Raw genomic sequence first — 23,918 nt, forward strand, 5'->3', positions numbered from 1 at the left:
GTCAGTCAGCGCTTATTACATTTTGTGGAAACCATTGACCATTTTAACCTGCCTGACATGACAGGTGTGAATGTGTTCCTGAAACCCCTTACTATCCACATCAGCCCAAAGCATGGCGAGGGGCCTCATTACGCGTCCTCCCAACCTGTTCATACATCCACTATTCATGTAGGCATGGAGTTGATTTTAAAAAGTGTGGTGAGCGCAGTGTGCCATTGAGCCCAAAGTGTGGCGAGCGCAGCGAGCCCTGCAAGGGGACGCGGATTACTTTACATGTATTCCGCAGCCCCTCGCGGGGCTTGCTGCACTTGCCACACTTTATAAAATCAACTCCATGCCGACGTGGATAGTGGGGGTATGAACAGGTAGGGAGGACGCGTAAAGCGGCCCCTCGCCACGCTTCGGGCTGACATGGATAGTGGTGGTTTGAAAAGGAGGCTTTTGCCAGTATGTAACATGGAACACTGTCAAATGTGTCCTTTATTGTGCATGAGACGAACTTGCGCCTGCATCCCCCTTTGTGTGCTACCAAACTACTAACACTGTCTACCTGAAGCGTATACTGGCAGGGTTGCCTTACCCTGCAGCAAGAATTACTGAGACGCACAATCGTCTGAGATGCTCGTGTGTCTCAGGCAGATAGAGCGCCTCTCCGCTGGCACCTGCATGATCGCCTCTCCGCTGGTGTTCGCCAGCGCAAGGGATCTGTTGGTTTACCGGCGCTGTGTGAGAGGTGCTCGCTAGGATTGCCAGGGATGCCGGGGACAGTACTGCAGAGACAGTACGGTGACTACGCTGCCTGATTGGGACACTACGCTGACTACGCTAGGCAGACGTTGGACTACGCTGACAACGTAGCTTAGCCTACGCTGAAAACGTAGCATAGCCTGTCGCCGTGAAACTACACAAGTACCATATATTTTGTTAAACTGGAAAAAGATGACTGGAAAGGTGCCGACAAAAAGCATTGATCGATCCGCGGCACATTCAAATAACACCAAAAGCAGCCAGTTAAGACTGTTAGGACTCCCTCTTGGGTTGTGGCACTAGCATACCCTGGTCAGTGTTCCATAACCATGGCTGGATTAAGGGCCTAATGAGCCTGGAGCTGTAAATGTTCAAGGGTCATTATAAAAAGTGGAGGGGTGAGGCTAATGGCATGTAGAGCCCATGCACTATAAGCCCCATTGTCTCCTAAATATGGTCAAAAATTGCATAATTTTGTATAGGACAATACAAATGCATTTTTAATACTTATGATTTATGTCCAACTATGTGGCTAGCTGGTGTTTGGTGATCATCATGCTGTCATGGTGATGGGACTGTTTTTATATTGAGGCCTGGAGCTTGCATCCCATTGTTAATCTGTCCCTTTCCACAATCACCACCTATGCCACATTCATATATTTAAGATAATACTTTTTTGCCAACACAAAGCTGCTCATGAATACTGCAGCACCCCTCCTAACACAATGTTCACAAAATACAAAACAATTCCATCAAGAAGAAACACAAACCCTCCTCGCACAAATGTACACCGGTGAAGCTACGCTTATTCAAACCTTAAATGAGGATGCTGTATAACACAACATCCAAAGAGCAAGACAGACAGAAATTGAAGCATGTATCATTATGCAGACACCTTTGCTCTGGGCCCTATACACTCAATAAGGTGTATCTCCAATCCAAGCTCCCACACCAGGCCAATGTCCTTCAGCTTAGAAAAACCCATCTTGACCTGCAGGGGCGGATCCAGACCAAAATGACAGGGGGGGCACATTAAATGTTTGGGGGAGAGGAGGGGGTGGGGTTATAACGGGAGTGGGTGTGTCCAAATATGTTAGGGGGTGTGGCCAAGTGCGCTGAAAGTTAGGTGTATTTGTGGTTGATGTACACTGCTGGAGAGGGAAAAGAAAAAAAGTGACTTTTTACACATTTAAAAAAAAAAAATACACGCATACACACAGAACATAGGAATTTCTTAGTAGAGTAATAGTTATATATCCAAGACCCTGAAAAGTAATGTTCCCAATATTTTTTGAAGGATCAATGACATAATTGACAAAAATGACTTTGAAACGATTTATTTTCAAAAATGTATATACAGCATACACAGACACATACCTTTCTTTGCAGAAGTACAATAAATGTTTCCTTTGACAAAATTTAAAATCAACATAATATTGAATGCTGCAAATAATGCTACTTTTAGTAGACACAGCAGAGAGGAGTGTATATATAAATAAAACAGACATTACTATAAAGGTGCATACACCCTGTACAATTTTTTTGATCAATTTTGTTCCGAAGGGACAAATTGTTAAAAAAAAAGCATTTAAAAAAAAAATAAAAATAGTACATTGTGTATGCACCATAAGTGAACATATGAAAAGACCATAATCATGTGAAGCTAGGAAAGTGATGATCATAACATACATTTTTCTATAGCCAAGAACCACCATTTTATCTTATATGTATAATAAAATAAAAGGGTTCCTGTTTTGCAGACTGCTGGAAAAAATGCTACAGTATATGTTAGTGACGCAGAGTATTTGCAGACAGCAGTGTTACATTATATAACTCCAAAAAATTACAAGTATTTTAAAATTGAAAAAGTGTTCTTGTGAAACTAGGAAAGTGATGACACCAATTATTTTTCATTCAGGCACATGTAACATGCCAGTAAACAGCTGTGATCATAGTAAAGAAGATTGCAAAATAAAGAAAAAAAAATGTCCAATGCACAGCAGATACAAACGGAATAAATATTTATTAGAATATAGAATATTATTAATAGAAGTGTATGTTAATATCTTCCAAATAAAGAATTACGGGGGTATTCAATGTTAGGGGAACAACTGTCGAGCAAGCTCGACAGTTGTGCCCCTGTCCCATTCTCGCTTTGCTCGACGTTTGGGATTCGTGTCTGCGAGTTGAGGCCTTAAATAGACGAGCTCCGGACGGGAGCTCGGCTATTTTTGGCTTTTACCGGCAGAACGAGCCCGACAGCTTGTGAATAGGGCCCTGCAGCCATCTCCCTCCTCAGGATATGGCTGCTGGAGCTCGACTTGCATTGAATATCCCCCTTAATCTGTTATTGCAATGTGGTAGTAATCCAGCAACACATGTAAATATCATATGGCAAGGAGTGGGAGCATGCACTCTGTCATCTTAGGACTGTCAGCGTACTATGGCACTTGCACTTCTGAACCAAAATCCTCAAATTATATCTAGCACTAGATTAGGATTATGCTAGTACACTAAGGTGTACATTAACCAAAGCATATTAAATAGTTTAGTTGTAGATAAACTTTCCTGAATGATCTACTATATGAATAATCTAAGAAATCATCTACTCTAAAAAGATATATTATTAATACCACTATGAGGGACACCTTTATGAATAATAAAATTTCTGGCACAAGAGGGTGATAAAATGAGACCTGCATTGAATGCATGCAAGGCTGGTTACACACTAGAGCGACGGGCAATCTTGCAGATGGGCTGGGCCCGGGATGATTTCTGTTCGCCCAGGGCCATGCAAGATTGTCTGTATAAACAAAGCATAGTGACGAGTGACAGAATGAAACAGTGTCATAACTAGAAAGTTTGCTCTACCAAGCCAAATCCATCACACACACATTCCCAAATGTACAGGCTCCAACCTCCATCACATACCTTCCCCAATCTACATGCTCCAAACTCCATCACATACCTAAGGTATGTGATGGAGGTTACAGCATGTAGAGTGGGGACGGTATGTGTGGAGGTTAGCAGCATGTAGAGTGGGGAAGGTATGTGATGGAGGTTAGCAGCATGTAGAGTGGGGAAGGTATGTGATGGAGGTTAGCAGCATGTAGAGTGGGGAAGGTATGTGATGGAGGTTAGCAGCATGTAGAGTGGGGAAGGTATGTGATGGAGGTTAGCAGCATGTAGAGTGGGGAAGGTATGTGATGGAGGTTAGCAGCATGTAGAGTGGGGAAGGTATGTGATGGAGGTTAGCAGCATGTAGAGTGGGGAAGGTATGTGATGGAAGTTACAGCATGTAGTGTGGGGAAGGTATGTGATGGAGGTTAGCAGCATGTAGAGTGGGGAAGGTATGTGATGGAGGTTACAGCATGTAGAGTGGGGACGGTATGTGTGGAGGTTAGCAGCATGTAGAGTGGGGAAGGTATGTGATGGAGGTTAGCAGCATGTAGTGTGGGGAAGGTATGTGATGGAGGTTAGCAGCATGTAGAGTGGGGAAGGTATGTGATGGAGGTTACAGCATGTAGAGTGGGGACGGTATGTGTGGAGGTTAGCAGCATGTAGAGTGGGGAAGGTATGTGATGGAGGTTAGCAGCATGTAGAGTGGGGAAGGTATGTGATGGAGGTTAGCAGCATGTAGAGTGGGGAAGGAATGTGATGGAGGTTAGCAGCATGTAGAGTGGGGAAGGTATGTGATGGAGGTTAGCAGCATGTAGAGTGGGGAAGGTATGTGATGGAGGTTAGCAGCATGTAGAGTGGGGAAGGAAGTGATGGAGGTTAGCAGCATGTAGAGTGGGGAAGGTACGTGATGGAGGTTAGCAGCATGTAGAGTGGGGAAGGTACGTGATGGAGGTTAGCAGCATGTAGAGTGGGGAAGGTATGTGATGGAGGTTAGCAGCATGTAGAGTGGGGAAGGTATGTGATGGAGGTTAGCAGCATGTAGAGTGGGGAAGGTATGTGATGGAGGTTACAGCATGTAGAGTGGGGAAGGTATGTGATGGAGGTTACAGTATGTAGAGTGGGGAAGGTATGTGATGGAGGTTACAGCCTGTAGAGTGGGGAAGGTATGTGATGGAGGTTACAGCATGTAGAGTGGGGAAGGTATGTGATGGAGGTTAGCAGCATGTAGAGTGGGGAAGGTATGTGATGGAGGTTAGCAGCATGTAGAGTGGGGAAGGTATGTGATGGAGGTTAGCAGCATGTAGAGTGGGGAAGGTATGTGATGGAGGTTACAGCATGTAGAGTGGGGAAGGTATGTGATGGAGGTTACAGTATGTAGAGTGGGGAAGGTATGTGATGGAGGTTACAGCCTGTAGAGTGGGGAAGGTATGTGATGGAGGTTACAGCCTGTAGATTGGGGAAGGTATCATACACTCTAATACAAAGCAAAGTGAACCCCACCCTCCTAAAGCAACACAACTCAATTAATACAGCCCACAAAGGAGTACACTCCTCAAGAAAAAAGTGCATTGCTCCGGCCACACACACACAGTTACTGACTGTACAGCACAAAGTGGAGGTGAACAGCATACATAAATAATATGACAAGAAAACCCCCAAACACAGCAGCAACCCCCCCAACAGCAGCATAACCTCCAACCACACACACACACCCATACAGCAGCATAACCCCCCCCCCCCCACACACACACACACACAGCAGCATAACCCCCCCCCCAAAAGCAGGCGCAGCATACCAAAAAAAAAACATGTCTTACTGTTATGTTTTTAAAGAGAGAGACAGAATTGGGCGGCACATGAGAAAGCCAAATTACAGACAGGCCGCGGCTCAGCAGCCAAACGGCCAGGGACAGTGGGGGACTACTTGGAAAAGTAGATGAGTGACTGTCAGTCAGTCACTCATCCAAGTCCCGGCTGTGACAGCACCGCAGCCAGCCAAACGGGCGGGGACTGGGGACAGCAGGGAGACAACAGGGCAGGGTGGAACGTTCACGCAGGGCAGGGCTGGAGGCCTGGAGCTGGACGGTCACGCAGGGCACTGAGGGAAAGACGGTCGCGCAACAGCAGATGCGCCGCTGCGCTCACAGTGACACTCACACAAAACTCTCCGGCTGAGAGACTCTGCGACGACGTCCTCCACCGTCTGGCGGGAAGGCGACGTCCGCGGATTGGCTCCTCTGCCCTGCACAGGTCAGGTGTAGGGCAGGCCAATCAGTTGTTCAGGAAGGGCGGGCTTACAGGCTGACTGGCAGCCAGCCCGGCCCTTCTACTGTTATATATATATACAGCGTCCGGGGCAGCTGTATAAATCGATTAAAAATGATTTAAAATAGTTAAAAAAAAAAAAAATCCACTAAACGACAGGGGGGGCACGTGCCCGGGTGCCCCCCCCCTAAATCCGCCACTGTTGACCTGCAAAATCAAATTTACCATGGACTTATAACAAAAATCACCGGGTAACTTGGAACTTATCAGTTAAAGTTTCGAAATACTTGAGCCGGACTGGATCAGGTGAACATAGAACAGGGCTTGGAAGCACTTGAGCCAGACTGGTTCTGGTGAACTTGTATTTTATTGTATTGTATTGTATTATGTGTTATGAAGTTTATATTTTCAACCAGTGCAGTTTTTAAGTATAGGTTTGGGTCACCTAAAACAAACTCTGCAAGAACAAAATGCTACGCAACCAACACCATGAACTCAACAAACCACAACACAAACCCATACTAAAATAATAGAAAATGGCGGGGGGGGGGGGTCGATTGAGCGGCCCATTGGATGGTAAAACACATCCTTAAAACAGAAAATAAAATAAAAATTATTGCGCTCAAATTCTCACTAGATGTGCATGATAATGCCATAGTTTCTGGTGAAAAAAATACTTGCTCTATATAGTCCATGCTACATACATCCCTTAAAAGGGATAGAAATACTCCTCCAATGTTCTCTCCGCACCAGATGATCATCAATGATCCAATTAGAAAAGTTAACAATAAAAATATCTGCTTCACATTAGTATAAAAACAATAAGATCCAACTTCCTGCAAAACATTACACACAGGGGCCCTGATTCTGATCGTCGCATTGACTGGCGTGTTCTCAAGGGGGACCGGTTATTCACTTATGCACATTTGCATGTGCCTTTGGAGATATGCATAGGTGGGGGTGGGCTGGCTGCACCAAGGAAAATGCTGGGCATCCCCATGCAAATGCAGGCGAGCAGCTACCTTCCAGGGGCGGGTGGCTGACATCACAGGACATCAGCTGTCTGCCCAGTTCTTGGCAATTGTAGGCCAGCTGAGACTGACAAATTATTCGATGATCGGTGACAATTGAATGATTTATGCAAAACAATCATTCAGTGCGGCTGGGATATTTCCTGAGCAGTGGGGGGCGGGCATTCGCACATCTGGCGGGTGGCGTTAGAAGGCTCGCTAAGCAGCAAAATACCACTGCTTAGAAATACAACCAGAATGACCCCCAGAACTCAAAAGACCAATTGATTGAATTTGGGGACACATAACAGCCCCAGGACACAGGCACAGAAGACAAAGCCCAGGAAAATTTTAATAGATTTATTGCAAGCAGAAGAGCATATTCCAGCATACAGTACCCCTGACTCCCCCATGCGCCGATAACCAGGAAGTTATAAAAATAATGAGCCACGTCAGGGTGACCCTTGGCATAATACAAACCACAGCCCAAAGGCAACACATTTCCACAAAAAAGCTTCACAAAATAAAAACCCATGAATTGAAAAACCTACATGTATAATGGTAGCAGCATGTAAGCCACTTTAATGTCAATATAGCCAAGAAAACCCCTTGAACTTTCCAAATATACCATAGCCAGGGCATCCTGAAAAGATAAATAAACCTGAATTAACAGGGCCAATGGCATCAATGGAGGGAGAATATAATAGTGTGCTGAGCGTAGCTAGGTACCATGCCTGAAGCATGTTGACCTAATGCTTGTGTCGACATTTTGACCCTGTCAACCATAGGCATGTTGATATTTTGTCTGTGTCAAACCTTAGGCCTGTTGACCTTCGGTGGTTAACCCAATGTATATCGAAATGAATTTGGTCGACCCAATGACCCATACCCTCTTTCTTGTACCGGTACTTTCTTACTCCTCAGGTAATATTACATAAACCTTTAATCCTTATAAACTGACCATATGCACAACATTAGTTTCAATATGCTTCTCCTAATGTTCCTAATTCCCAAACTAGACTCACGTACTACTTACCTACTCCTTATCTCATCGTTATATTAGTCTTATAACACTCTGCTCACAGTAATATCCATCTATATAATCCCTCCCATATTAATCACCATCTATTCACAGTTACACTTCCCCGCCCATTTATCTGTACTATTATATACTACTGTATAAACTGTGTAACAGTTTGCAATAACTTTAGATATCAATGTCTCAATGGGCCTTATTTTGGTTCATTCTTTCTGACAAAATCCTTCTTAGATGGGCAAAACCATGTGCACTGCAGGTGGGGCAGGTGTTACTTGTGCAGAGAGAATTAGATTTGGGTGGGGTTTTACTTCAAAGTGAGATCTATATTGCAGTGTAAAAATAAAGCAGTCAGTATTTTCCCTGCACAGAAACAAAATTACTCACCCAAATCTAATTCTCTCTGCACATGTTACATCTGCCCCCCCTGCAGTGCACATGGTTTTGTCCATCTAAGAAGGATTTTGTCAGAAAGAATGAACCAAAATAAGGCCCAATAAGTCACCAGGCCTCAGTGTGATACAGATTCACTTTTATACATCATACGTATGAACATTTTGTGGGTTAACCATCAATAGTCACCATCAACTGCCAGTGAGTCCAGGACAGTGATTCTTTGGGTGGCATTTGGTGTGGCTCCCCTTTTTGAATATTGGACTGTGCTGCAGTCCCACCTCTGCAACTGCCACTTGCAGGGAAGTCCAGAAACAGAACATTTTATACCTAATGGAATGGGTCATGTTGGAGGGTATGCAATCAAGCATATCATGTTTATGCACAATGATGGCCATCTTGTCTGTGGTAAAAGACATGTAGCAAGCCAATCAAGGAAGGGGTGGAGTTTAGTAAAAAAAAAAATAGGGCATTTGTTGCAACCAATATCAGACAACATTTGTTTCTCTGCCATTAGTGGCAAAATGGTTGTTCCCCATCAAATGGCCAATGGTCATCCCCAGGTGTCTCTCCTCCTCTGCTCATCTAAAGCTTCTCTCTAATACTCCTCTAACGTAACTCTTTCTGGTCTGCTATAGGATTTATGCCCTAGTTCACTCGCAGTTGATGCTTTACATCTGAGTTCTCTCTTCCTGTCATATCTGCTACAACAACATCCTGTACAATAGGAGTGGCTATGCATTTCTGCCCCCTTTTTTGTTTTTGTCGTATAATGGACTATCTTTTGCATTTTTATTGATGTCACAAGTTAATTGGTGTTACTTAAAAAAATGTAATCTGCTCTGTGAACAATTTTTCTTTCAGCTTCACAAACTCATTTGTATTATTTTATTTATAGGTTATAAGAGTAAAGATAGTCTTCCTCAACTAGTTTCAGAGCTGATGGAAGGCAAGTTTGCGGTGGATACACTGCTCTCTCACAGATTGCCTTTTATTGAAATAAACAAAGGATTTGATCTTTTGCACAAAGGAGAAAGGTATGTTTTAGCAATGTGCGCCAACCCCTGTGCATTGGTTTTGGATCTGTATTTGTCTTCATGTTTTGGTTTTGAAAAGCCACCCTCACATTTTCATTTTTATTATTTTTGTTTTGGATCGTTATATAAAGCTAAATCATGTCATGTTGACATGTTTTGTGTTCCCACAGTATTATTTACCTCAAAACCACTAATTTCCAGTTAATTTTGACCACCAACTCATTCACAATATTGTTCACCAACATTGGGAAAAGGCTGACTAAACTAATCAACAGAGCAGGGGAACAAATTAACAGCAATTTCAAATCCTATGGGCCTGATTCAGACCTGATTGCAAATGCAAAATCTTTCTCAAATGGACAAAACCATGGGCCTTATTCTGGTCTGTGCGGACTGAGCCGAATATGCGGGCAGGACCGTGCGTCCTAAACCCCGCCTTTCGTACGGATCGCTCACTCCGTCCGAATGCGGTAAGAAGCTGTCCGAACGGACCGCAAGTGGATTTCTCATGAATACACCTCCTCCATCTCAGGGAACCTCCCCCATCATTCGATGGTCCCAGACCATCGAATGCAGGACCGAGTGGTCAGGCAGCTCCCGCAACCTCAGACCACACGGGCATTTCTCCGTGCAAAAGCAGGGATCTGGGCGGGCAGCTGACATCCGGCAATGTCATATGTCCGCCCCCTGCACGTGCATCACGTCCGCATTACCATACGTACGCCCAGCGTTTTCATGGGAACGCCCATGAAACGCGGGGCGTATGCATATGTTAATGAGCCCAAACAGCCCTTCACGCCCCTCTCCACCCCCTGTTCGTAGTGTACACATTTCATGCGGAATTTGGACGTGCGTCCCGTTCGCACATGCGCAGAGACGCCTCTGCACATACGCAGACACTAAACATCGGCGGACCGACCGCACGCGGACATTACCGCACCAACCAGAATAAGGGCCCATGTGCAGTGTAGGTGGGGCTGATGTAACCTGTGCAGAGAGAGTTACATTTGGGTGAGTTATTTTGTTTATGTGCAGGGTAAATACTGGCTGCTTTGTTTTTACACTGCAATTTCAATTTCAGTTTTAACACAACCCACCCAAATATAACTCTCTCTGCAAATGTTACATTAGCCCCACCTGGATTCCTGAGAAGTGATGAGATTTATTAATTTATTTATTTATTCATTTAGCATACAAATAAAGACAATAATCTATTTTGCAGCTATACGGGCAAAAGACCATAAAACAATAGTACAGCATTAATAGCTAACAATGCATTGATTAATTTAGAATACAAAATTAGAATCTGTTTTGCAGCCACTAAGACAAAAGACAATAAAAACATTATTAGTAACCAAGTATTGACCATGGCTGACATAACTGATTCATTTATTTATTGATATATTTAGAATAAAAAAATCAATCACAAAAATCATGTTATCTTGGTCAGTGACATAAGTTTGCACCAGCTTCCCAGAGGCAAGAGAATTGTGTGTGCCTCCTATATTTGATATATATTTTCAGTATATATAAAATATAGTTTTAATACTGTATATTTCACATTTTCATCCGGTTATGTACAAAGAACAAGAGTGTACAGTGACTTACCTAAATACCTGGGGGCTGTCCATGTTGCTGCATGCCTTATATCCAGGCATGAAAAATGATGTCACCCATTTGTGACATATATATATATATATATATATATATATATATATATATATATATATATATATATATATATATATAAATTTACGCAGCCTGGGGACCAGGACAGGAATCAGACCAGCACTCACGTGGTTCAGGGGTGCCAAAAACTGGAAGGCATCCAGTTAAAACAGCTGTTGGGTCAGCCATGTTGCACTTGTTGCTCTGTATAATGCTTTGAATTACCAATACATTTTTTTTTCACTTAACCACATGAGTGCTGGTCTGATTCCTGTAGTGGTCCACAGGCTGGATAAGTACTATTTAGCATTAATTGTTTGGACCCTGCATCGCAACTTTTCTTCACACTTGAGTGCCGTTTTGTTCATCCCCTTCGGTTGTCGCCGTCTCCCCGCATCCCCCCCCCCCCATAACCCTGCTTGTCTTCCTGAAGCGAGTGACTGGGACGCACGTGCATGTGAGACGCATGTGCATCCCAGTCCGATGGAGCACCTCTCTGCCAGCGGGGACATTCTGGTGGGCCCTGGAGCTGGCTGAGAGGCACTCCATCTGTATGTGTGTGTGTGTGTGTGTGTGTGTATAACAGATACACAGATAGATAACACAGATACATAGATAGATACATAGGGGCAGATGTACTAACCCCCCCCCCCCCCCTTTGCGCTTCTGAAATAACGTCCCGCTTATCCTGCATAACGAGGAGAAGCGGGCACTCGTTACTGGGGAGATGTATTAACATCCCCCATGCCGATAAGGAGAGCCGTTATCCCCAGCGTTAACGGCTCTCCTTATCGGCTCCCTCGCCGCCCCGCACATGCGCACTCGCCGTCGCCCCCCCCGCCCGGCTTACTGGGCATGCACGAGATCTCGCAAAAACCGCGAGATCTCCAGCGCAGCCCGAGCCAGAAGCAGGGCTAGCGTTGTCCCCACAGTGGGGGATAGGACAACGCTAGCCCTGAGCTGGCGAAGCGGCCGGGGCGAATTAACGCCTTGAAGGCTGTTAATACATCGCCCCGGCCGCTAATCCCTGGGGGGGATTGCAGGGACAGCCCCGCCGAGCGTAACTCGGCGGGCTGTCACTAGCGCACGTTAGGTGCACTAGTAATACATTAGGGATAGACGTAATCCCCCCCAGTTAACCAGCGTTAAGTGCATTTTTGCACTTAACGCTGGTTGATACATCTGCCCCATAGATACTGGGCCGGCTCGAGGCCTACTAACACACATGCATCAACTGTGCTCCATTATACATATGCCACACACAGTGAAGCCCAATACACATATGCCACACACTGCGATGCCCATTACATATTACTATATGCCACATAGGTGTCACTTACCTACATGCGCATTGCTAGGGGGTTCTTGCTCGATACCAGGGGTTACATGCTCGATGCTGGGGCTTGATGCTAAATGTCAAGGGGGTTTCATGCTTGTTGCCAAGGGGAAATAGACACTCATTGCCAAAGAAGGGGGGGGGGGGGTGAATTACTCATTGCCAAGAGGGAGTGAATTGATCATTGCCAAGGGAGAGTTAAAAACTTGTTGCCAAGGGGAATTGCTCATTGCCAAGGGGGACTGAATAACTCATTACCAAGGGGATTTAATTGCTCATTGCCAAGGGGGAGCGTATTGCTCATTGCCAAGGGGGAGTTAAAAACTTGTTGCCAAGGGGGACTGAATTGCTCATTGCCAACGGGGACCGAATAACTCATTACCAAGGGGATTTAATTGCTTATTGCCAAGGGGGAGTGAAATGCTGCCGCTCCTCACTGCAAATAAGAGCGCAGCCACCCGCACACAATATAAAGCTGTGTGAAGCCGGGAAGGGAGCGCTGGGCTGCCCAGCAGTATACTGAAAGCAAGTCCACCGCTACTTTGGACGCTCTTGCTGGACCGTGAGCCAATGGGAGCTACCACTGCCTGCACACACTGTCCCATAGCCACACACGCTCACTGTCTCCATAGCCGCACACGCACGCTGCTCATATAGCTGCACACATTCTATCCCAAGTCTCTTACACACACACACACACACACGCACACACACACAGGATGCCAGCATCAGTATTGTGAATGCCAGAAACCCTTACTGACCTCAACTTTACATTGCACTCTACTGTGTTTTCCTCTTATGCAACTTTACAGCAGGCACAAATCGCTTTAAAACGTATTCTGTTTAGACAGAGATGTTTGGCTTATGTAATACTTCAGTGTTATCGTTCTTTCCCTATATAAGTATAATAGCTGTACTGCACACTTTTGGACCAATTTGGTTTTTAAGCTGACCTCTTCCCCATAAAGCGATGCCTTAGTGCTTTTTAAACAATCTAAATAATGAGGGTTTACAGGTAATATTCTAACAGTTTTACCAAATATGATGTCAGCTGCACCTCTCAGGCAATGTAATTAGTAGTTAGCACTTTCTGGACCAGATGTACTGAGCGTGAGAAGTGATAAAATGAAGAGTGATAAAGTAGCAGACAATCAGCTTCCAACTGTCATGTCATAGGCTGGGTTTGAAAAATGACAGGAGCTGTTTGGTTGGTTGTTTATCACTTGCCATTTTATGACTTTTCAAGGCTTAGTACATCTCGCCCTCTGTCACCACTTTCCCACCCCCCTACTTTTCCTGCACTGCAAACTGTGCTCCTAGAGGGAATCTTCCAAATTGAACAAGGGTGAGAGTTAGCTTGAAATATTGAGAGATGAAATTGCAAACTTTCACTTTTCAAGCTTAGTACATCTGGTCTTTTAAGATTTCATAATCCCATCTAATCAGGAGCGCTTTTAGACTATGTAAATGCATACTTGCCTACTTTTGACAACTATTTTCAGGAAGAATATAGTTGGAAATAGAATTTTGCATAGTGCCCCATTGAGGGGTCGTGTCATGCTCCTCCCAAAGGGCGTGTCTAGTTCCACATATGGAGAGATTGTGAAAAGAGATTGTGAACGTGGCACCTAGAAGCGTGGGTGTGTACTGCTACATTTGAGAGGAATCTTGTAAAATTACTTATATACAAATGTAAATGAGCTACTATACTTGCTAAAGTGCTGGGAAATGGTGCAGATGATTCAATGTAAATGTATCTATCTCTCATTCCTTTTTCCCCAAAAAAATGTAACAGTGTAATATGGGCTAGGTGAAATGAGGGAGATTGCTAGACTATTGAGGGAGAGAGGGAGATTGCTGCTATTTCAGGGAGTCTCCTGCAAAATGCAGGAGAGTAGGCACCGACAGTATGTGTAAATGTCAGGCTCTAGTAAATGCTGCCAGTGCTTCATGCAAAGATACTGGCTCAGGTGCAAAAGGTGCAAAATCAAGTACAAAGATATCAAATATTAGTAATTGCCATATAGCTTTTTGTTTTTCTTCCCAGTTTGCTTGCTGCACAGCCAACTCCTATATAATTTTGCAAACTCAATCATTCTTTGCATGTAGAGTTAAGCATAATGTTGACATGAGAGCTGAACTGAATCACAGCCAGAGCCAGACAAGGTGTTTAAACATGTTGGTTAAGCATCTCTTTTTGCACTTATCCTTCGGCACTATGCACATAATCCTGGGAGTATTGTTTTACAGCAGCTGCTCGATCTGGGAATTCTTAACCTATAAGTGGGAAAATACATTCATATGAAGAGACTCTTTACACTTTTAAGAAGTTAAGAGCTAATAATGCACCCTTTAATTAAAGTAGTTATCCGCTGCTGCTGCTGCTTAGCCAAGCTGCTTGTTATTCTGAACCAGAAATGACTCACTGGAAAAAAGAGCTAGTTTAGACAGGATCCCAATACCTTAAATGACTCCTAAACTCTCCATCATACAGCATGAGGATGAAAACACATGCGGGATGTGGCTTAGGGAGTTGTAATTAAGATACTGGATCAGTGCAGTTCCTGTTTCCTTAAAATAACAGTCACAACTGCGAAGTGAGACAGAGCAGTGTGTCCCAGTGGTTCTGTTTCTCTAACCCAAAACCTTGACATGTTTGTTTACTATGTGGAGGATCTGGGACACATGCTACTATGAGCTGTTATATAATACACATGTTGTGATAGACTGGTGTAGAATATTACCGATGGAAAACTGCATAACATTAGATAAATGCCAGAAAAACATATACTGTAGTTAATATGTGAAACGTTCCAGAGCAGAATACAGCCAAGTCATGGATATCACGTTTGACAAGCTTGATAATTACATCTGAAGATAAAAAGCACAGAGAGGCATTCAAGCTGTTTGCATTTTTTCTGTACACCATAGATCTGCAAACATTTAAAGAGTTGCGGTCTATTGAAGAATGGATTGTAGGAATACAAAAGTTGTATTCTTAAAGATTGAGGGCCTAATTCAGACTTGATCACAGGACAAATTTTTTCTTAAATGAGCAAAACCATGTGCACTGCAGGTGGAGCATATACAAGAAACTGTGAATAAATAAATAAATAAGAGAGAGTTAACCCCTTCATGACAGAGCCAGTTTTTGCCTTCCTGACAGAGCCCTTTTTTTCAAATCTGGCATGTATCACTTAAGTGGGGATAACTTTTTTTTGCTTTTACTTATCCCAGTGATTTTGAGATTGTTTTCTCGTGACACATTGTACTTCAAGTTAGTGGTAAATTTTCGTCGATACAGTCTGTGTTTTTTTGTGAAAAATACCAAAATGTCGTAAAAAAATGGAAAATTTTGCGATTTGCAAAATGTTAAATTTTCTGCTTGTGAGACAAATAATCTTACCACTCAAAATAGTGAATAACTAACATAGACCATATGTCTACTTTATGTTGCCATCATTATTTCAACCTCATTTTCATTTTTTTGGACACTAGGAGGCTTAAAATATGAATAGCAAATTCTCAAATTTTCAAGAAAATTTCAAACTCTGATTTTTTTAGGGACCAGGTCAGTTATGATGTGACTTTGAGTGACTTGTATGTGAGACACCCCCATAAATGATGCCATTTCAAAAACTGCACCCCTCACAGTATTCAAAACAGCATTTTGGAAGTTTGTTAACCCTTTAGGTGTTTCACAGGAATTAAAAGAAAGTGTAGGTGAAATTTCGAAATTTCATTTTTTTTGCAGATTTGCAATTTTAATACATTTTTCTAAGGAACACAGTAGATTTTACTAGAGAAATGTGACTAAAAATTGATTCCCCCAATTCTTTGGTTTTCATAAATATCCTATATGTGGCCCTAGTGTGCACGGTGACCAAACCACAGGCTTCATAATAGAAGGAGCACCTACTTGATTTTGGAGCCTCCTTTTTATGAGATTATTTTTTAGGCACCATGTAGGTTTCTAGGCACCATAAGATGCTAAAAGTTAGGTACCCCCCCACAAGTGACCCCATTTTGCAAACTACACCCTTCAGGGAATTCATCTAGGGGTATAGTGTACATTTCAAACCCTCAGGGGTTTCACCAATTGTGGTACAACTGGGCAGTGAAAATTAAAAAAATTAATTTTTCATTTTCACAGCTCAGTTGTATCAAAATTGGTGAAACCCCGGGGGGTTTGAAATGTACACTATACCCCTTGATGAATTCCCTGAAGGGTGTAGTTTGCAAAATGTGGTCACTTGTGGGGGGGTTCCACTGTATGGGTGTTTTGGGGGTCATTCAACCAGAATCTGTGCTGCAAAATCCAAAAATCACTCCTTCCCTTCTGAGTCCTGCCATGCACCCAACTGGTATTTTTTGGTCACACATGAGGCATTGCCGTACTCGGGAGAAATTGGGGCACAGATTTTGGGGTGCTTTGTCTCCTTCATTCCTTGTGAAAATGAAAAATTTTGAGCCAGATCTGCATTTTTGTGTAAAAAAATGTAATTTTTTATAGAAAAATGCAGTTCTGGCTCAAAAATTTTTATTTTCACAAGGAATGAAGGAGACAAAGCACCCCAAAATCTGTGCCCCAATTTCTCCCGAGTATGGCAATGCCTCACGTGTGACCAAAAAATACCAGTTGGGTGCATGGCAGGACTCAGAAGGGAAGGAGTGATTTTTGGTGGTGGAATGAATGGTGGGTGCTATGTCGCATTAGCAAGACCCCCGAAGCACCAATACAGTGGAACCCCCCCACAAGTGACCCCATTTTAGTCACCAGCTTTGGGAGGGGGGCTGGCGCTGCGGCTGGCGGGGGGTGGGAGGGGTGCTGGTGCTGCGGCAGCCGGGTGGGTGGGAGGGAGGGGGGCTGCCAGGTGGGAGGGGGGGGGGGCTGGCGATCGGTGGTAATCGGTGCGGTATATACACACACACACACACACACACACATATATATATATATATGTGTGTATATATATATATATATATATATATATACAAATATATATACACACACATATATATATATATATGTGTGTGTATATATATATATTGATGCTGCTGCTGCTGCGGGGGGGAGGGGGGAGGAGGGCAGCGCTGCGTGCGCTCCAGACGCTCTGGGGGAGCCGGGGGAGCTGCTGCTGCTGCCGGGTGAGTGCCCGGCGGGTTCGAGGGGGGGCTGCACATCGGTGGTGATCGGTGCTGTACTTGACAGCACCGATCACCAGTGAATCCCTGTGTTACCGAGCGGCTTAGCCGCCGGTAACACAGGAAACGCTGTGAATGGCTGTTCAGATTTGAACAGCCAATCACAGCGATCGCCGACCGGGGGGGGCACCCCTGCCCCCCCTGGGCGGCGAGGGGGGATGTCTGCTGTCAGGGACAGCAGACATCACCTAACTGTCACTGCGTCTCTAGACGCAGTGACAGTTAGAAGTCATGACGTATATATACGTCATGTGTCGGGAAGTTCTTCCCGACCATGACGTATATATACGTCAAATGTCGTGAAGGGGTTAAGGCCCATACACACTGGGCGATTATGCCCACACTGCAATTTCTAATTCAGTTTGAACACACCCCACCCAAATCTAACTCTTTAATCTAACTCTCTCTGCACATTTTTGCATAGTTTGGAAAGTAGGCGGTCACTCAACAGCACTGAATGATACATAACAGGTTTGGAAAATTATGCTGCAATATAACATCGATGCAGTGAAAACAAACAAAAGAAAAATGCACCTGGGTATACTTATGGTAGAAACAATAAATTATAAGACCCATTTAAATTAATTTTCTTTACACTAACAATACTAGAAGACAGTTGTACTTGAACACTAGAGGGCATTAGAGTTATATAGAAATCATACTTACTGTACTTTGAATGGCTGACCTCTAGGAGGGGTGGCACTCCTAATCAATACCCACTAGTGGCAGGCCTGTGATTTTAATCCAGGAGGGATACCCTCTCTCCTGATAGCTAGGAGAACTCCCTTAAATTGCAAAGTCTCCCTGAAGTTATGGGTGGGTTTAATGTGGTGCAACTCTGGAGGATTCTGGACAAACTTAGAGTTTACAAGGCATGGTTTTGCCTTTAAATGACTGCCAATTTATAAAAAACACCTAGTTCGGCCGGCATCCCACCGACCTGCCAGACTCGCACCACACCACATTACATCCCATCCAATGAGAGACAAGTATTTTTTTTTCTGGATAAAAAAAAAAATTCTATATACTGCTGTGTGAATGGCTTTAAACTGATTTGTTATTTGTTCTCTTATTTACAGCATACGCACAGTGCTGCAATTCTAATCGCCTCGTGCTTGCAGCTGATATTTCTGTTGCTGATTATTCGGAGTTTGAAATGAAGAAACAATTGAACATTGAATCATTTTTCTTTTCTTCAATTTGTATAAAGATATTAAATGAAATGTGTTAACAAAAATTTGACAGTATGGTGTGAACTGCAGTGAGTTGTATACAAGTCCTACAATTTAACTTTTTCTAGCAAGTATTTGCTTCACTACACTTTGCATCAATTTAGATTTGCCACTGAAATTGCTTGCTGCACTATAATCCCATTGTAAAGAGCACTAATTTATTCAAAGTTCATTTATTCATTACATTATAGAGACACTATGCTGAGACTTTGCAGAAAGGACAAAGAACAAGGGTTTATTTTGGTGTGTACACACGTTAGATGTGCCTTAAGATCCTATCCACGATCTGATCAGATAGGATCGTGGATAGGATCTTAAGGCACATCCGATTTGCATCCTATCTTGACTATATAGTGCAGATCTGCACTATATAGACAAGGCAGCCAAGACTTTCTGGCTTCCGATACGTGAACGCGCATCGGGATCGGATCGGGATCGCAAGGGTTAAAACCCTTGCGATCTGCATCCGATGTTGATCCGATGCCGATCCGATGTTGACTATATCGTCAACATCGGAAAGGAAATCGGACCGTGTGTACACAGCATTTAGCTACAATATTTACAATACATGGCATTGTGTGTCAATACCCCTGGATAAATAAAAACCCCTATACCCCATACACACGGTGCGATTCTGACTAGCTTTCCATTAGACTTTGATTATATAGTAAAAATCGAAACAAAATTGAATAGACATCGAACAGTTTTCAGCAGCATTTGATGCCACTTCGATCCTAAAGTCCTTTGGCATCGAAATCGAATAGAAACATAGACTGTGCAGGCAAGACTGTATATTACAGATCTGTACTATATAGTCGTTTTGCTTGCCATGCGATTTGATCCCGATTCAATCAGGATCAAATAGGCAAACGCACCGTTAAAATGTATATTAAAATAAATTAGCTTTTACACTTTTCAGCAATGAAAATATATGTAACAATAATGTAAAATGCAAAACACAAGGATTGTATCCTAGGTTCCATCAAATAAGACTTAATAGATTTAAATAGTGAGCATCAGAAAATTGCTTTTGCAGATAATCATGTTTTGGCGTATTGGAAGAAATTAATTTCTGTTTTATGATTATGAGATTTATTCATGATTTTAAACGATGTTTAAATTTCAGATGTATTTCTAAATAAGATTGCAATTTTAAAAGATTCCATTTTATAAGCCACAAAAATCTACAACAGTCTCCCAAAATGTGCACACATTATTCTTTACAAATAGTTATTTGCACCATTTCTGCATAGTCACAACCTGAAAATATAGAAATATATTAATAGTTATCACTGCATGTAATGACGTATTTTTTTAAATAACGTTATAATGATAAATTGCATCAATGTTTCCACAAATAATTTTGGAGAAATTAAACAAAGAAGTAACTAATCAGCTATTTCCATTCATACATATTTGCATGTAAAATAGAGAAATCTGGATGAGTGTAATATAATTAATGTACTTTAAATCGCTTAATATACAGTAATTCATTATTAGTTATTAGAGGTTACATTAATTCATGTCTTATAATATGCTTTGTTTGATTTTTTTTCTTATTTGTAAACTGTTTAGATATTACTATGGGGACATATTATATGTATAGACAGGGGCGGATTGGGGATTAAAAGCAGCCCGGGAAATAATTTTAAGCAGCCCCGGGGGGGGCGGGTACCTTTTGCGCGCCGGAGGCGCGCCCAAATTTTTTCGGAGGCGTGGCCTAGTGATATGGGGGTGTGGCCTATATCAACGAGGTCACACCCCATTTTTGCCGCTGTGGGGGCATGGCTAGTAGCTCTCTCTGACAGGGGCGGATTGGCCCTATCAGTGTTACATAGCCATGGATACCCATTACCATCCTTGAATAGGAGAAACACTACTTCCTGGTTTGGGTCCCTGCCACACACTGCACATGCTCAGTTTGCAAAAAGGTAGCCCGCAAGTTACTATAGGACTGTGGTCTCCAACCTTTTTTGATGCGGGAGCTACTCGCAACAAAATAAACCACCCGAAAAGCTACTAAAATAAAAAAAAATCAGCATAATATCCAAAAATGCCCTTTACACATTATGCCACACACCGTAATGCCCCTGACACATTATGCCACGCACTGCAATGTCCAATATGTCACAAACATACCTCCCAACACTGGAGGCAGAAGAGAAGAGGCATCTGCGCCCAAAATTAGAGGGTTCACCTACTACCATGGAACTCCTGCGAGGCTACATGGGGTTGTGATACACATATGCCTCCAATAGTGCAGTGCCAGATACACATATGCCCCCAAAAGTGCCAGATACACATATGACCCCAATAGTGCCAGATACACATATGACCCCAATAGTGCAGTCCGTGATGCCCATTATACATTTGCCACAGACGATGCTTATTATATAAATGCCCCACAACATGATGCTCCATTATACATATGCCACACACTGTGATGCCCATTATACATATGCCCCACAACGTGATGCTCCATTATACATATGCCCCACAACGTGATGCTCCATTATACATATGCCCCACAACGTGATGCTCCATTATACATATGCCCCGCACCGTGATGCCCATTACACATATGCCATACACCGTGATGCTCCGTTATACATATGCCCCACACCGTGATGCTCCGTTATACATGTGCCACACACCGTTATGCTCCATTATACATATGCTGCACAATGTGATGCCCATTATACATATGCCACACCGTGATGCCCATTATACATATGCCCCACACCGTGATACTCCATTATACATATGCTGCACAATGTGATGCCCATTATACATATGCCACACCGTGATGCCCATTATACGTATGCCCCACACCGTGATGCTCCATTACACATATGCCACACACCGTGAAGCTCCGTTATACATATGCCCCACACCGTGATGCTCCGTTATACATGTGCCACACACCGTTATGTTCCATTATACATATGCTGCACAATAGGATGCCCATTATACATATGCCACACCGTGATGCCCATTATACATATGCCCCACACCGTGATACTCCATTATACATATGCTGCACAACGTGATGCCCATTATACATATGCCACACCGTGATGCCCATTATACATATGCCCCACACCGTGATGCTCCATTACACATATGCCACACACCGTGATGCTCCGTTATACATATGCCCCACACCGTGATGCTCCGTTATACATGTGCTACACACCGTTATGCTCCATTATACATATGCTGCACAATGTGATGCCCATTATACATATGCCACACCGTGATGCCCATTATACATATGCCCCACAACGTGATGCTCCATTACACATATGCCCCACAACGTGATGCTCCATTACACATATGCCACACACCGTGATGCTCCATTACACATATGCCACACACCGTGATGCTCCGTTATACATATGCCCCACACCGTGATGCTCCGTTATACATGTGCCACACACCGTTAAGCTCCATTATACATATGCCACACCGTGATGCTCCAATATACATATGCCACACCGTGATGCCCATTATACATATGCCACACCGTGATGCCCATTATACATATGCCCCACACCGTGATGCTCCATTATACATATGCCATACATCGTGATGCTCCGTTATACATGTGCCACACACCGTTATGCTCCATTATACATATGCCATACACCGTGATGCTCCGTTATACATATGCCATACACCGTGATGCTCCGTTATACATATGCCATACACCGTGATGCTCCGTTATACATATGCCACACACAGGATGCCCATTATACATATGCCACACGCACATGATGCCCATTATACATATGCTGCACACCCTGATGGTCCATTATTCATGTGGCACACACCGTGATGCTCCATTAAACATATGCCACATACAGGATGCCCATGATACATATGCCACACGCACATGATGCCCAAGCAGTGCGTCCTTGTGCCCCCCCCCCGCACCCCCTTCCCTGTGTATATATATATGTGCACACACATATATATACACACACACACACACATATATATTTATACACACACACGCACACACATATATATTTATACACACACACATATAAATAAATATACATATAGAAACGGCACAGCAGACAGACTATTATCATTGATTTTCATACATTACTGACTGTGTGCTCATCTGCTGCGTAATCTTCTGTTTTTCAGCGCTGCCCAGCGCCGCCCACAGCCGCCCATCAGACGGATCCCCAGTCCTGTGCGCTGCATGCTGCCTGCTGGGGATCACGTCACCAGCCACCAGCCGACAGCCGGCGTCTTCAGCCGGCCACCTACTCCGACTCCGAGTACCGCGGGAGAGGCTGTGTGCATGCGCACCAGCCCTCCCGCGGCCATTTTAAGTTTGGGGAGCCAGGGCTGGCTGCGGGCGGCCATGTTTAGTGAGGTCATACAGTAATAGAGCTGCGGCCGCGGCCGCTAACCGCATAGATGGCGGTCCGCGGCCCAGCAGGGAGGATGTGCGGCCGCATTTGAAGTTATATCAGCCGGCCCACCAGGAAAATACCCGGTTTCCCGGTGGGCCAATCCGCCCCTGTGTATAGAAATGTTGTTATGGTGGCTTACACTCAGCTTTATGTTTTTTTCTGTTCATAGCAACTGATAATCTGGTAAAAACAACTTTAAACTTGTTTTGAATTGCTGAATTCTATCTACAGTATGTAATCACAACTATGGAATCCCACTGCATGTACAGTATTTAGATCATGTATAGTAGGTGCATCATTCCTCGTATTTCTGTCAAAATAGGCATTCTGATTAAAAGTTGTTAATGCATTTCTAAATATTATTTGTATTACAAATCTTTGTTTCTAAAAAAATATACCCATAGCAATCCTTTACTTTTGTCAAATGTTAATGTTCTCTTGTTTCTGCTCTAAGATTAGCCATATGGGCTACGAGAAGTAAGAAGTTTCTTATGATATATTTGAGAGATTACATTTATCGTGACCATTGCTTAAGGGTGTGATACTCTGACCATGTACACGCTGCCTTTACCTTTTGAGATACTCTGGTTACATCTTCTTAAATTCATTGATTGGTATTACTCCATCTTTACAATATGGGTATTTTGCCCTTATTGTT

General features: G+C 43.4%; 1 protein-coding gene across 1 annotated transcript in view; it reads left to right on the forward strand.

The window, feature by feature from the left end:
* The window catches only part of LOC146065551 (alcohol dehydrogenase 1-like), an 82,861-nt gene extending 59,189 nt beyond the window's left edge, over nt 1–23,672 (forward strand). The window contains exons 8-9 of the mRNA XM_083179052.1: nt 9,251–9,389; nt 18,678–23,672. Of these exons, the coding sequence (XP_083035178.1) occupies nt 9,251–9,389; nt 18,678–18,702 (164 nt within the window). The 3' untranslated portion in view covers nt 18,703–23,672. The remainder of the gene's footprint in view (nt 1–9,250; nt 9,390–18,677) is intronic.
* The last annotated feature ends 246 nt before the right edge of the window (nt 23,673–23,918 follow it).

This window comes from Crinia signifera, chromosome 1 (genome assembly GCF_055691185.1).
Source record: "Crinia signifera chromosome 1, ASM5569118v1, whole genome shotgun sequence".
NCBI lineage: Eukaryota > Metazoa > Chordata > Amphibia > Anura > Myobatrachidae > Crinia > Crinia signifera.